Consider the following 14622-nt stretch of genomic DNA (forward strand, 5'->3'; position numbering starts at 1 on the left):
ACTGCAAAAATAGTTAATAACACATGACAAAGCGTGCAAAAATTACACCTTTTTTTTGCCCTTTTTTTAAGAACAGGTCTAGAGACCCAATATCACTCTTTAAAAAAGCATGTCCAAGTCTTTTTATATGTTTAGTTGTAATCACACCTCAGACATTCATTTACATTTGGAATACTTCCAAACATTCCCAAAAAGAAGGCACACTTCTCTTTTCACTGACTCTTCTTTTAAGCAAATACAGACTACTTTCACAAACATTTGCTTTATGTGGAAATCATTTTAATAAAAAAAAACGTTCTGAAAGACAACAGAAAACTTGAATTATGTGAACTGCAGACAGTACAAGTACCCGCTGTGAAAAAAATTAGTTTTGCAGATGACATGCCTGTTGGGTCAAAGAACGGTGTACTGCAGTAATTTCTAAAGAAAAAAATATTAACTTTGCTCAGCAACTACAGCAAAAGGAGAAAGGGGAGATCATCACACCAGGTAAATGAGATTCAAGGGCTCATCCATAGTCGGGCACACACTTCAAAAGAGATGAAGGCCAGGAGAGAATGGTAAAGGTCAACACTGCAAACGGCAAGTATAAGCTTCATTTCAGACACAATTCTGTAATGTAGGGAACGCAAAAAAAAAAAAAAAAAAAAAAAAAACCTTTTAAAAACTCTTACAGTACAGACGCCTACCATCTTTTCAACAGCCCAGCAGTCTACTTCAACAAAATTTATCATTATTGTTTCATATTCCACTGACTTTACAGATATAATATCTGAGTCATACTTTAGATTTCTTTTGAATAAGCTGGATATTTTTTTAACTGTTATTATTCTGCAAGTAGAAAATGTAGCTCACAATTAGATGCTTCATTGTATTTTCAGGGACTCAGTAATAATCAAGTTTTACATACTATTATAACTCTGATCAACATGTGCACTGTATGTCAACATAATTGTTGTTTTAATTTAGTTTGGGAATATTGTCATTGACAATAAGAATCTTATAAATAAATCCAAAAGATAAACTCTAACCCAAACCACAGAGAAGAATAATCCTCAAGCGCTGGCTCTCTCTAGCTTCCACCGTTGTCTTCTTTCAGGCATGTTATATCTATGATTTGCTCAGAAGTTGCAGTGTGTGCTGCCTTAAGACAATAACCTTCAATGCAAACATCCAATCCAGTATTCAGCAGGGTTACAAATGATCAAAACTTTTTTGCTGCAGAATAAGAACATTTTTCCCCAGCTGTAAAAGTCGGCAGTAAATCTTGAGACATATTGCCAGGGATGTCGGAGACAATGGCTCTCCATGTACATTTTGTTTCATGTTTGACACACGCTGCATGTGTGCAAACACGGGGGCCTCTTAAGAAGCCTGAGATTGAAGCAACCACAGGTTTAACCACTTTTCTGTGTGACTAATTGTGGCATTAAACTTATCATGAGTATCTTAAGACAGTCTTCTTGGCAAGAAGAAAAATCTCTTGACCTTTTATCCCCTCATATATGGACCAAAATAATCTCCAATGGTGTAATTGCCCTTACAGTCTATCAGCTTCATTGCTAAGCTTCTACTCACTCAGAAGGGGCATGGGGTGTAAAAGTGCTATGACAAAGAGCATAGCAAAGGGAGACTGACAGCATGCTGCGCACAGTTGAGGCAGTGAGCAGCTAATCTTAAAGCCCCTTCCCTAGTTGTCTGAGCACATTTGCGTCTGGCTTGAGGCTTATCCCTACAGATGTATATCTGTCAACAGAATGCAAGAAGGGCAGCAGTGGCTCTTTTGGAGCATATTGGTCCTTTTTACTGGATTATCATTTGCGGTGGCATACAGCACGGCACCAGAGCCAGCACTTGGCAGCTGGCAGACATTCTGTAAGGATAAGCTAACCTCAGCGGTGGGGAACGGGTATCCTTGAATGTAAACCTCCTTCCTCTGCCATACCTTGTCGTCAGCTCAGCCAGCTTATTCCTACTGACTGATTATTCTAACCCACAGGAGATGTGCTCAGGCATACATCTCACCAGCTCCCTGTGTCTCACAGTGTGTGGCACTTTATGGTTCACTTTTGCTTGAGTCTAGCATGTATTAATGTCAAAAGATTCCCAGAGCACCAAGGTCCAAACTGAAACAGAGCACAAGCTTACACAAAAAAGGAAAAAATGGTGCAGCAACATCTACCCTAAAGTACATTTAAAATGACAAACCCGCTGTGCAGGCAAGATGGTTATTCATATTTATGTTCAGTTCTGCTGGAATCAGGCATTCTAATGGTGGGGATGAGTCCTCTTCAGTGTATTCTATAAAAGTTTTCATGCTTTTTATCCAGTCAACTGGAAGCCAAGATAAGCTAACATGCTACATCTAATTTGAATTCTCCATCATTATATTGTTGTTGTGAAATGTTTAATTTGATTGTTTGTATGTTTGTTTTGTTGCCAAATTCAAAGTGTTTATCTGACTTACTTGATGTCAGAAATTTACTTTTAAAAATTCTAAATTTAAATGACGATTATTTATTTCTCATGTTTAATAGATTCATTGATGTGAATGCATGCAGTCTCCATGTTTTTTTTTTTGTTTTTTTTTTATATTATCTGTCTGTTGGCTTGTGTTTGCATCTTTTTAAAGTTTGAAAAATTAGTAAAATGTTAATAAAGTAAATTGTCGTTTCGAAATTATTTTAATCTTTTGTTTAAGCGAAAAAAAAATTTATTAAATTTTGTTGGTGAAAACGTAGCAAATTCATGGTCATTCTGAGTCTGAATTAAGAAGCAGGTTAAAAAAAATATTGCACCACAAAGTCTAAATGAGAGATGAGAGTTTAATGGTTTATATTTAACCAATATGATTAACATAGAAAAGTGTTGACCATTTGAAGATTTTCTCATGTAAATTAAATCAAAATCTTTGAAAGATTCATCATAAAACTCTGAGACAAAACTTAAAACCAGTGTGAAATGGACATATTCAGGCCAATCAGCACAGCAGCAACAAAAAGGAGACACATTTATGTACTAGTTATGCAAGCTCTGACACAGTTATGGACTCCACTGTCATTAAAAAGAAAAAAAAAAAGTTCTTGAATCAACCCCTTATATAAACAGAAGGCAGCAATGTAGCAACATTCGCTCAGCCTGAGCACATGGCGTTAAGCGGAGAAAGTGCAGGAAATAAAAAACTTTCATTTTAAACACCTCAGTTTTACCAGAACATCTGTAAAATAGATGTCTATATATAATAGCAACACAGTCCAAGGCTATAAATTGTGTGATGGAAACATGCTTTGCAACATATATTATATCCCTAATGACATCATTTGAAATCCTAACCTACCACTGGCATCAGGAGCTCAGTACAACTGGGAGGGAAGATAGAAAGATGTAATGACTGTAAAGAGGATTGTGCAGGTGGTGTTTTAAAATAGCTTCATCTCGCATTGTGGTCTGTGGGTTCATGTTTTTTTAACAATTTCTTCTTCTTTCTTCTAAGTATTTATGGAAATATAAACATCAGAGAGATGTGGGGAAATCTCGATGAAGGAACACATGAAGAACACATCCATGAATAAAACCTGAAGCTTTTTAAGCAGTAAGGAAAATGTGTTAACTAATTCATAAGCCTTTATTGCCAAAACGCAAAATTTTACACTGTGGACATTTTGTCATGAGGTTGGGTTCCATCCATCTATTTTCTATACTCCCTTTTCCAGTAAAGGATCACAAAAAGCTGGAGTCAACCAGGTGAGAGGCAGAACACACCCTGGAGAGGTTCCCAGTCCATCGCAGGGACAACACACACACAAAGACAGCACTCGTGCTCACTCCTATGGAGAATTTAGAATCACTACTTACCAAACAGGCATGTTTTTGGACCATGAGAGGAAGCCCAAAGAAAACCCAGGAAGACACAAGGAGAACAATTCCCTCACAAAAAAGCTCCAGGCGAGGTTTGAACCAGGACGCTTCTGACCAGAAGGTGACCGTGCTAACGGCCACATGACCACACAGTATTACAAAGCTAACAGATAACATGGTGGTGCATTAGTGCATATATGTGATAGGATGATAAAAATCAACTGATTTATAAATATTTAGGAAGAATCATTTGTCAATTTTATTTTTTATTTCTGTTCTATTCTATTCTGTTCTGTTTTATCATTTAGCAGATACTGTTAACCAAAGCAACTTACATGTCATGTGATAAATTCACTTGAAACGCAAATTAAATTAAATGAACTTGTGGGCATTTTTTTTTTTAAAAAGCATGGCATACTTTACAAAAATTTTATAAATTAGCACTATATGATATTGTTTCAGATATCCTATACATCATGTTTTCTGAGGACTACGACCTATGTGGATCTGCTGGTCATTACTTCTGTCATGGACCAGGTTAGGGTTAGTTAGGTAGGCAACCTGTCCAGGGTTTATCTGGCTCTTGCCCAGTGATTGCTGGGATATACTACAGCAGGGGTATTCAACTCAGTCTTACGAGGTCCCAATCCAGCAGGTTTTCCATCCATTTCTGCATCAAGAAACAAATTAAAAGGGTGTAACAGACTATCAGGCTCTTTCCCAGCCACCATTAATTGAAATGATTGAATGAATGAATGAATGAATGAATGAATGGTCATCTTCTTCTTCTTTGGTGTTATAACATTTCTTTAACATATTCAATAATTTGTTCAAGAGATGTCTAAGTGTCTTTACAGTTAAAAGTTCCTGGTTTTCCCTGAACACCAGTATTTAAAGGACCTGTCAGAGACTTGAAAGACTGTTTTGGAGTTTTAATAGCCAGACTTAATTCCTTACCTAATCAGGGAAGGAATTTTGCATAAATATTTTGAACTATTCATCCACTATCTCTCTGCTTCTTTCTCTGTAGTTTGGACGGTGTGTGGAGTTGATAGCTATTAAAATGCTTTCCAAAAAAGAGACACTTTCATTTATCCTCCACTTTGCCCTCATTACTGCCCCCACACATCATGGTCAAACACACACCAATGCTCAAATGTCACCTGCAGGCTGTACTTGCCAAAACGTCTGACAAGATAAAACATGATGAAAGGCTCTGTGCTCAAACAATTGAAAAGTTCCCCTGGTGGTGTGGGAGCTTTTTGGGCTTAGTAAGAAGGAAAGAGATGAAACACTTGAGAAGACGGAATATCACACCGAACCAGAGACTGTGGCCAACAAAGATGATAAAACATCCATCGACCGCAAATCCAGCCCACAGATCTGCAAAAAGAGGAACTATAGCTGTAGCACATGGCTAATTAGCATTACCAGCCAAACTGCCTGCCATCTTACCTGTTAAACGTCTTTGACAAGTTTGTCTGGTGTCTTCATTAGCTGCCTTTGGTGAAACAGGTTGTGATGCTTTAATGATACACTGGCACCTCAGAGACTGACACAAGTCCCACTTATGCTCATATGAGGGCACAGTACCTCACACAGCGCTGGTCCAATTTAAAAGGAGGAAGCCTGTTCTCTATTCTGTCATACAGACATTTTCAACATTTGGACAGCATCGTATTTCGTAGGTTAACGTTCTATATTCAAGTCCAGCAAAGCATATAGGCAAAAATAGGAATAGCGTTGCTTTTCGGAGAAACATGAGTCTGTGTGAAATGACTCAGAGCATTATGGTGCATGAACAGAGCTGCTGAAGCTGAAGTCTTGTCTACAGACTCACTGCAGTATGTGATGCGGCGCGCTGCAATTTAACTGTCGATTAGGCCGTAAACACATAGAAGATTCTGTTCCCTATTATATACGCCAAAGAGGTAATATTCTCTCTCATTTGTTTGTCTGTCTGTTAATTAGCATGATATCTCACAAATAGTTCATCATCAGAGAAAACTGGAGGCAGGTTAAGGCCCAACAACATACAGAGCAGAGATAGAGATATCTAGCGGTTGTAAACACCAATAACAGTTTTTGCACTGAAATGTTCACATGGTTCAATTTGTCAAAAAAAATAATTATTGAATAATAAGCAAATGAAAAGATTGAATAAGTTTTTTGTTTTTTTTAATTTGTTTTTTTTTTTTACTTACGAAAAATTCTGTATCTGATATAGGTGATATGAAACTGGATGGATCCTTTGATATCAGCAACAATATCTGTTGCTACCAAAGTAATGCCAAAAAAGCAGTTCATACCTAATATAGGTTGTGGAGCCTATTCCAGCTGGCTTTGGGTGACAGGCAGGGTACACCTTGGACAGCTTGCCAGTCCATTGCAGGGCCACACAGAGACAAACAACCATTCATGCTCACACTCACTCCTATGGGCAATTTAGAGTAACCAATTAACCTAGATTTGGATGGTGGAAGGAAGCTGGAGAGAACCCATGCATACTTGGGGAGAACATGCAAATTCCACACAGAAAGGGCACTGACCAAACCCCTCCCCAGCCAAGGATTGAACCAGTGACCTTGCTGTGAGGCAACAGTGCTAACCACTGTGCCACCATGCAGCCCTAGTGTCAGAGATGTAGTATTTCATTTATTCATTCATTGATTACGCTGCTATCGTTTATCCTACGTGTTTGAAAGGAAACAGTGAGGCTGAATATTCAGTTCAATGCAATTTTCAGATTTGCCACTAGGTGTCAGTAACACCTACAACTGTTCCTACAGGACATGCCTAACTCGTGCAGGATTTGTTATGCAGACTTTGAAGTTTTTTCCTTTTTTTTTTTTTTTTTTTTTTTATTCTGGTCCTATCAATCAAATAAACAATATGTAGTCATTCCACATCTCAGACAGTTGTAACGAATCATGTGCCTGATGCAGATTTAAAACTTCCAGGCTATGTTCATGACTAATTTTAGGTGGTTGCAGAGTGTTTCTGATTTTAGCTTTTATTTATTTGTATTATTGTTTGATTTCTCACATTCCTGCAAAGCAAAAGCTAGGATTTAAAATTTAAGGGCATTTGCAGTGTCAGTTTCTGTGTCTAAAACTTAGCCTCATGGCATAAATATTTCAAGTGGCCCCTGAAGTGGGCCCTTTAGCAGCAGTGCTTAAACAAGATAACACTCTCTCTGCCTTGCTCTCGCTTTCTGCGCATGAACCACACCCCTTTTGCAAAGTGGGCTAGCTTTCTGTTAAATATAGTCATTGTCAGAACTGGTAGTTATGTCAAAGTCAGATGTGCCCAAGTCTGGTCCTCGAGCTCTACTATCCTGCAACTGTTCGATGCAACCCTTCTTTAAAACACCTGAATCAAATTAATTCAGAGCTGAATGACATGCAGATGAAGAAATTCAGCAATTTTATTCAGGTGTGCTGAAGACCGATGCATCTCAAACTTGCAGAATAGCTCTCAAGGACCGGGCTGGAGCAGCCATAGTGTAGGTAAATGGTTTCAAAAGCTTTAGAGCACTACTTTATGTGCATCTTTCAGGTGATTGATATTTCATATCAAAATAGGATTTAAATAAATATATTATTAAGCAAGCTGTCCAGGGTGTACCCTGCCTTTTGTCCATAAGACTGCTGGGATAGGCTCCAGCTTCTCCACGACCTTTAATTGGACTAAGCGGTTAGGATATTATTAAGCAGGAAAATCACCATTTTGACTGTGACTCTGCAGTCCTGTGAATTTCAAGTAGCAGTACAATCCAGACGAGGACATGGAATGCCCATTAAAAATCAAGATTTTTCTTTCTTTTCTTCCTTTTTTTATTATAATAACCTTGGACATCTAGGCTCCCATCAGCTAATAAAGTAAATTAACAATAACTCACAAGCCATTGCTTAATGTTTCCACTGCATAATTAAAGACCTTCCAAGCAAGCCACATTTTGCATTCACTCAGCATCAAGTTATTTTTCCCAAACTATGCTTGCAAAAGTACTTCTGTGACGGCGATTATTGTCAAGTCCTCTTGGACTTTTGTGTTGTGATGTTCACTATATCCAGACTATTTAGAGAGCTCTTTCTTTTTGGTGTCCTCAAGGTCTGCTCTCAGTAAAAATGGTGAGGCTACAAAACACACTCTTGTGCTGTTTCAACATGACTGATATTCACTTTTGCTTCACATATTTAAGCTCATGAATAGCAGTGGGTTTAGTTGTCACGGCATCCTTAAAGACGCTGTCAAAGAAAAGAACAAGATTTAATGGAGGTATTGATATGATGGAGAGTGCAGATTTGAGTTTTCTAAACTGACTTCAGCAGATGAAAATGGCTGCCTGAATAGCAGAAAAATTATCCAAGAGAAAAGAATTTGTTTTTCTAAGAACACTGTAAATGAGGTGTTATGTAACACTGCACAGTTTGAAGTTAATGAACCACAAACCATGCAAAGTCACACATGGTTATTTAATTCCAATCACAATCCCCTGAAAAAGTCATATGTCTTGAGGGGGCATGGTGGGAGGTGGATGTGGTTGAGTGTCTCGTCAGGTCAGTGCTGTGAACACTACATCACGCTGTTTTATGTTGGACAGTAGTGCGAGATGAGGAAAAAGTGTGAAGCCAAAACTTGCTGACAGCAAAGAGGGCCAAAGGCAATGCATATTAATACAAAAACAAACCTAATTATTTAATAAATAAATATAATCACACAATAAAATCTCTATTTGGAGTAAAAGTGTCTCCTGTCTTATGTTACTCCTCCAATTATCTGATGCTGACAGAGGATTTGTTCTGTTTCAATGCAATGCAATGTCGGCGTTATGATCAGGGACTGTGATAAGTCAGAAGATTGTGATATGATGAACTGTGCTGCTTCAAGTGTCCCTGACAGGCATCTTCTACAGAAATATTTCAAATCATGATAGTTATTCCCGTCGGTTTGATGCATATAATCACTTTATTCACTGATCATTATCTTTAAAGTCATCACTGACAATGTCATCAGTACCATGGGACAAAGTTTTTGATAAACTGCTGGTGGAATTGCTTTGATTTGATGTTTTTTTTTTTCACATGCAACCACTGAACAGCACCCCCACTGCTTCCAGCAGTGCTTATGTGCACTGGTCGCCTATAGGGCGGTGGCTGCGCAAGCATGTCCAGGAGCGGGACGGTCTGCGGGGAGATGGGCTCTTGTCCTGGGGAAACATCAGTGGCAAGCCGCTGAGGCATCACACGTTCAGCCTTACCTTGATCCGCAGCAGCCCACTTTCAATGTGCACGACGCTGTGTCTAATGCATAGCAGCACTCCAAGAGAACGAGCTCCCATTACGCACACAGGCAGACACTGTTCTGCCTACACTTAGGACACAGATCACAGTAAACATGCTGGAAGCATATGGTTCTCAATACAACCTTTGCTCAATATAAATGTATGAAAATTCACTAACTGAGAATGATCATCACGATTTAAATAATACACTCGACTTTGTGTTTTTTTTTTTTAAAAAAGAAAAGGAAAGAAAGAAATCCACTCAGTAATAACAGACTCAGCAAACAACACGCACACCATCAGCTATACTGTAACCTTTTCTGCATCTGTCAGCTTCAGGAGGACACAACCTGATGGGTTGAAGACAGAAACCCTGTGCTATAGTACAGTCACGCGCATCCTCTGCTTTGATCAGTCACTTAATCACAAAGAGAGGAGAGATCCAAGTTGTCTCGGATAGAGAAACTTGTGCAGCCGCATTGTGCCTTCCCTTGCGCCGCACAACCCAACTTCCAGGCATTCCTGCACACTCGGCTCAGGCAGCTGACAGCCGTGGCCGTGCGTGCTGCAGCCAAACTGCTGCGCAAACACACATCTTTTTTCTTTTTTTTTTTTTTTTTTTTTACTAGACAATCAACTGCCTTTGCGCTGAATATGTAACTTGCACTCACGTGCGCGGTGATCACAAATGATCTTTACACTTCAGGCAGCCACCACCTCCCCGCACACCACGCCCGTCTGTAACAGCACAACATCCAGAGCTCACCTTTAAAGACGCTTGCACAGAGGCTGTAAAGGATGAAGATCAAGTGCTGCTTGACAATCATATTCTTCTCTCTTTTTTTTCCTTCACAATTTCACGTCAACACTCCACACGCTTTTTCTCTTTTTCTCTCCTTTTCTCTCCTCTCACAAGGTGGACTTATCCGGCTAAACGGCGCAGTTTCTGGCTGACCGGAGTTGCATTGATGAACTCAAGAAGTCCCTGTGTATTTTGGCAGATCAGTGAGGCAGTGATGACTGTAGTGAAGCAGGACGGCAGAGATGCTCGTCGTGGAAAGTGCAGCTCCTGCTTCCCTTTATTGCCTTTCACTTTGACTCGCTGCAGAGAGCAAGAGTCCCGCCCACGATCTTTGACTAATGAAGACGCTTCACCAATGGAAAACACCTAGAAAATACTTCTGATCTTTGGCAAACAATCACACTGTGTGCGCAGCTATTTTCTTTAGCCTTCATCTATATGTTTGGGGGTTTTTTTGTTTTTTTTTTAAAGGCATAGATATTCTGTGATCTGGACAATTTCTGCAAATGTCACAGCACGACAAGCTGCTGCAAGAGTTTAAAGGCCCCCTTATAAAATATCCATTTTTTTAAATCTAATAACAACATAGGAACAAAAGATGGGAACCTCTTTTTATGGAAAAAAAATCATGATGATCCCTATTTCAGTTTTTGTATTAGTGTTAGTCTAAACTGTACAAGTGCAAACATGATCATTTTGATTTAATGCAGCCAATGAAAATATGTGCAAAGATCTGAGAGTTTAGTGCTGGTCTGAAATGTGTTTCATAGCTGTAACTGTTTTTATAACCTGGTAAACAAGCCTGAAGTAAACGTTTACTCAAAATAATCATCACTGCAAAATCACCACTGATCGCTTTGGAATTCTTACAATACATCAACATACCTGATCTGCTCTGACAAGAACATCATGTAGAAATCAAAAGAAGAAGGTTTGTGCATGTTGTGTGAAAACAGGGATGCTCTCTCAGAGGTCATGACCTGGTCTCTGGGTGCATGTCAGGAATGAGCGCACAGGCACAGGGGAGGTTAATGGACTCCTGGACATCCCTCTTCCTTCAAAGGTTCCCATGAAGTGCAGGGAAACGTGTGTGACCATCCCTAAAGACAGAGGTGGTGGTGGTGGTGGGGGTGGGGGAGCTCCAGCCTGAGATCGTTTTCTAAGCCGATCGCAAGGATTTTACACATGGTTTAACATTCTGCTGGGTGAATTTGGTTCAATTTTGCACAGTGGCCTTCTCCCACTTCAAATCAAATTGCTGACCTGGCCGCACCACCAGAGAGAAGATGTGCTGCTAAAAATATAGGCTGGCCTACACCGCTGGCTTCTCTCTCAGCAGGACTCAACAGACACGACACATCCTCAAAATTCATTATCGAAACAAGCCATCAGCCGGATCACTATCTTCATTGCCAGAAATAAATTAATGCATTGTTTTTTTGTTTTTGTTTTTTTGTTGTTGTTTTTTGGGGAGGTTTTTGCATGCTGTAATCAATTATGCTTTTAATCAGAATGAGCTGAACAGGAACCTTTTACTTAGATGCACTCTCATTCAGCGGTGTGTGCTGATGCTGCGTTTTAGCCTTTTAACTTGGAGCCATGCATTCGCATCTCTAATCCCAGCGGAGCCATTGATGCCTTTCTGAACTGTAAACCTTGAAGGACTGAGTGCTCTTGTGTGACATACATTCTCTTTACAACTCACTTATAATTCGGAGCAGAACTATACAAAGCCAATTACCATGAGGATGAGGGTAAAGAATCAATCCCTTGTGTCCTGAAGGTCAGTTTCTCGTCATTTCATTAGATCTTTGAGAATAGAATTCTACTCATGCACCTTTTTAACAGCGAGAATTTATTGACCATGTGGGTTCAACAGAGGAACACAGAGTGCTGACACAGATCTGTAATGCAGAGAAGCACCTTCCCCTTTACGTGTATCTCTGGGGATTTTTATTGCATTGCATTCTGTTCTTTGTATCATTTAAAATGCCCAGTTGTGTGCACTGCCAGCTTTAACAAGGTCAGTATCCACACTTGAGAACTCCAACTACCTGTTAAGACACCATACAATATCAAATGGCTCTGAGTTATTGCAAGCCTGCATGATGCAGGAAAAAGAATTCAAACAAATGGTATAATTTTCATTAATATGCATGAAGTCCATCACTGATAGCATTTAATCCTTCTTGTTAATCAAAAGAGAACTCTTCCTGTACGGACCATTTCAGGACCAACGTGAATGATAGAAACAGATAAACAGAATATTTTTATGCACTGGTAATTTTTTAACATTAAATCACAACGTGGACTGATTTTTGGTGCCAGTCAAGCAATATGAAGGCAATTATTAAAGGATTCAAAGTTAAGACCGATTTTCTTCTTATGTGGTAATTTATTTTATTTTATTATTTAGAATCTGATAAATCCACATATATTTTTTTCTTTCTGCTTTTTGGCCCTGCAGGGGTTCCATTTGGGAAATAAAGGCTTCACTCTCAAGTTTCCTAAAGTGTAAAATTGAAGGGTGTGTAGAGATTTTTGTGTTCTTTTTGCTTTTTTTTTTTTTTTTTGTAAGAGTAATATTTGTTATTATGGTGAGAGGGAACACAATTCCATCTTTTTATGATCTTATTCATGGGACACTGCAAGTCAGCGCTCTATGAAAATGTCTTCATATATGTTTCATAGAATTCATCTCTCAGATAACATGTCTGGAGATATAAACCATGCTTTGATGACCATTTTCCAAATAAATAGCTGCTAAAGTTGTGCTGCTTGTTAACAAGCAGAAGAGTGATCAGAAAACATTGTAGGTTTAAATCAGTGTTTCTCAATTCCAGTCCTCAGGCCCCCCTGCCTTGCATGTTTTGGACATGACCCTGCTCCAAAGCACCTGAGTCAGATCATTGATCATCAGATCATCAAGTTCTTTGCAGCCTGTTAATGAGCCTTTATGTCATTCAGGTGTGTTAATATAGGGTTGCCTATCAAACATGCAGGGCAGGAGGGCCTGAGGACCGCATTTGAGCAACACTGGTTTAAGTAATGCCACACAGTCATGCAGGAAATCTTTAACTCTTTAATAATTTCATACTAATTTCCATGACTGTTGCTGTTTTACATGCTGACACTTAGCGAAACTATAGAACTTTTTTCTCTGCACCCAAATTTAAGAAGAAGAAGAAGAATATCATCTGGCTCTTACTACTTTACACAGTGTTTCTCAAACTTTTTTCAGCAATGTTTGTGCAGTAATTTTTCAGAGTATTGATGTAAAGCCTTTTTGGTTGGAAACAAGAATGTATCATTTGTATCTAAAGAAACATTAAGATAGAAAACATTTCAGAAAAACACACTTCAAACATGTTGAATGTGACCAAATTCATGGCGAACCCTTTATAATCACTGAAAAACTTAGGCATGGAAAAGTCTGTTTACCACAATGAAGATGCTGTTTATCCCTACAAACTTTTGTGTAGCAGGATGTGTTCGTAAATATTGTTGCAACGTATCCATGATTTCCACCCACGCTTAAACATCCAGTTTATCTTCCTACATTTATCGGTCCTAAACTGTCAGATTATCATATGGATTTGCATGTTTTTGCTGTGTTTTTCATCCAGGATCACTTCTGGAGGATAAAAGGTTTTGTTTGTTTGTTTGTTTGTTTGTTTGTTTGTTTGTTTGTTTGCTTTGCCTCAGCCACAAGCAAAGAAACCACAGAAGAAGCCGGGGCTTTTGATGATGTGGTGGAGGCTTTTAACATCATGTCCTGTGATGACCTGAATTAAGTCATTTTCCTCCTAAAACCACAGCTGGAGATGTGCTGGTTTCGTGCTGCTATTAGCCAGTTTGTCGCCACATAAGATTTGACTTGAGTGTGTTGCCGTTCATCTGGTTCTTCTTTTCACCAATAGCTTTTGGCTCTGTGCTTTCAGCAGCGTTGCTGCAACACGTTTAAAGTTTTTGAACTGACAAGTGATTGACAGGACGGTGTTATCTGTTATGAGTCATGATGTGTCAAAAAATCCTGTATGTGACCTGAGTTTGCTGCAATAAAAAAAAAACAATATAAATTTTAGATTAGGAACATACTTTATATTTTATTGAAATATTTGTTACGCGATTATTAAATTTTGCATGAACTCTTTTTTTTTTTTGTTATTTCTCTTTTATCTCATGGAGTGTGTCCACAGGCGTATATGTACTCCTATTTGAGAGACAGTGGGTTAACATAACCTTATAACCATACACATGACATATTAAACACTGCCATTATTTATTTATTTGAGAGTAAGAAAAAATACTGAAGCAACATCTGAATAAAAAATTGGAATAAGAGGCTAAGGAGCAGCCAGGTGCTGCTAATCTAGTGTACTTAATGAACTCATCATCACCATGCATGAGCACCTCTATTAAAGCTGAGGTTTTGGCAGTTGGCTGGAGTGTCCAGGTGTTTGGAAGAAAGACATCAGCAAGAATCAGCAGACTTGACTCTCTTTTTTAAGATTTTACAGATAACTGGCTTTGAGGCTCTTTACAACGCCGGTGTAAGATGTAAAGTAAATAGTAATTCCATTTTCACATAAAAGTCAACATCAGAGATGCGATTCAGTTACAGCTGAAAACTGAATAAGCAGTAGACTGTATAGTAAGTGGGTGAGTCAGATTA

The 14622-nt window shown here is 38.8% G+C and overlaps 1 protein-coding gene across 1 annotated transcript in view; it reads right to left on the reverse strand.

Moving 5' to 3' along the window:
- Positions 1 to 10026, reverse strand: part of cadm2b (cell adhesion molecule 2b) — a gene marked incomplete at its 3' end in the record, with an annotated part of 135264 nt that extends 125238 nt beyond the window's left edge. The window contains exon 1 of the mRNA XM_079246995.1: positions 9912 to 10026. Coding sequence (XP_079103121.1) covers positions 9912 to 9972 — 61 coding nt within the window. The 5' untranslated portion in view covers positions 9973 to 10026. The remainder of the gene's footprint in view (positions 1 to 9911) is intronic.
- Positions 10027 to 14622: the final 4596 nt, after the last annotated feature.

The sequence above is a fragment of the Telmatherina bonti genome (assembly GCF_933228915.1).
Source record: "Telmatherina bonti genome assembly, chromosome: 9".
NCBI classification, from domain to species: Eukaryota; Metazoa; Chordata; class Actinopteri; order Atheriniformes; family Telmatherinidae; genus Telmatherina; species Telmatherina bonti.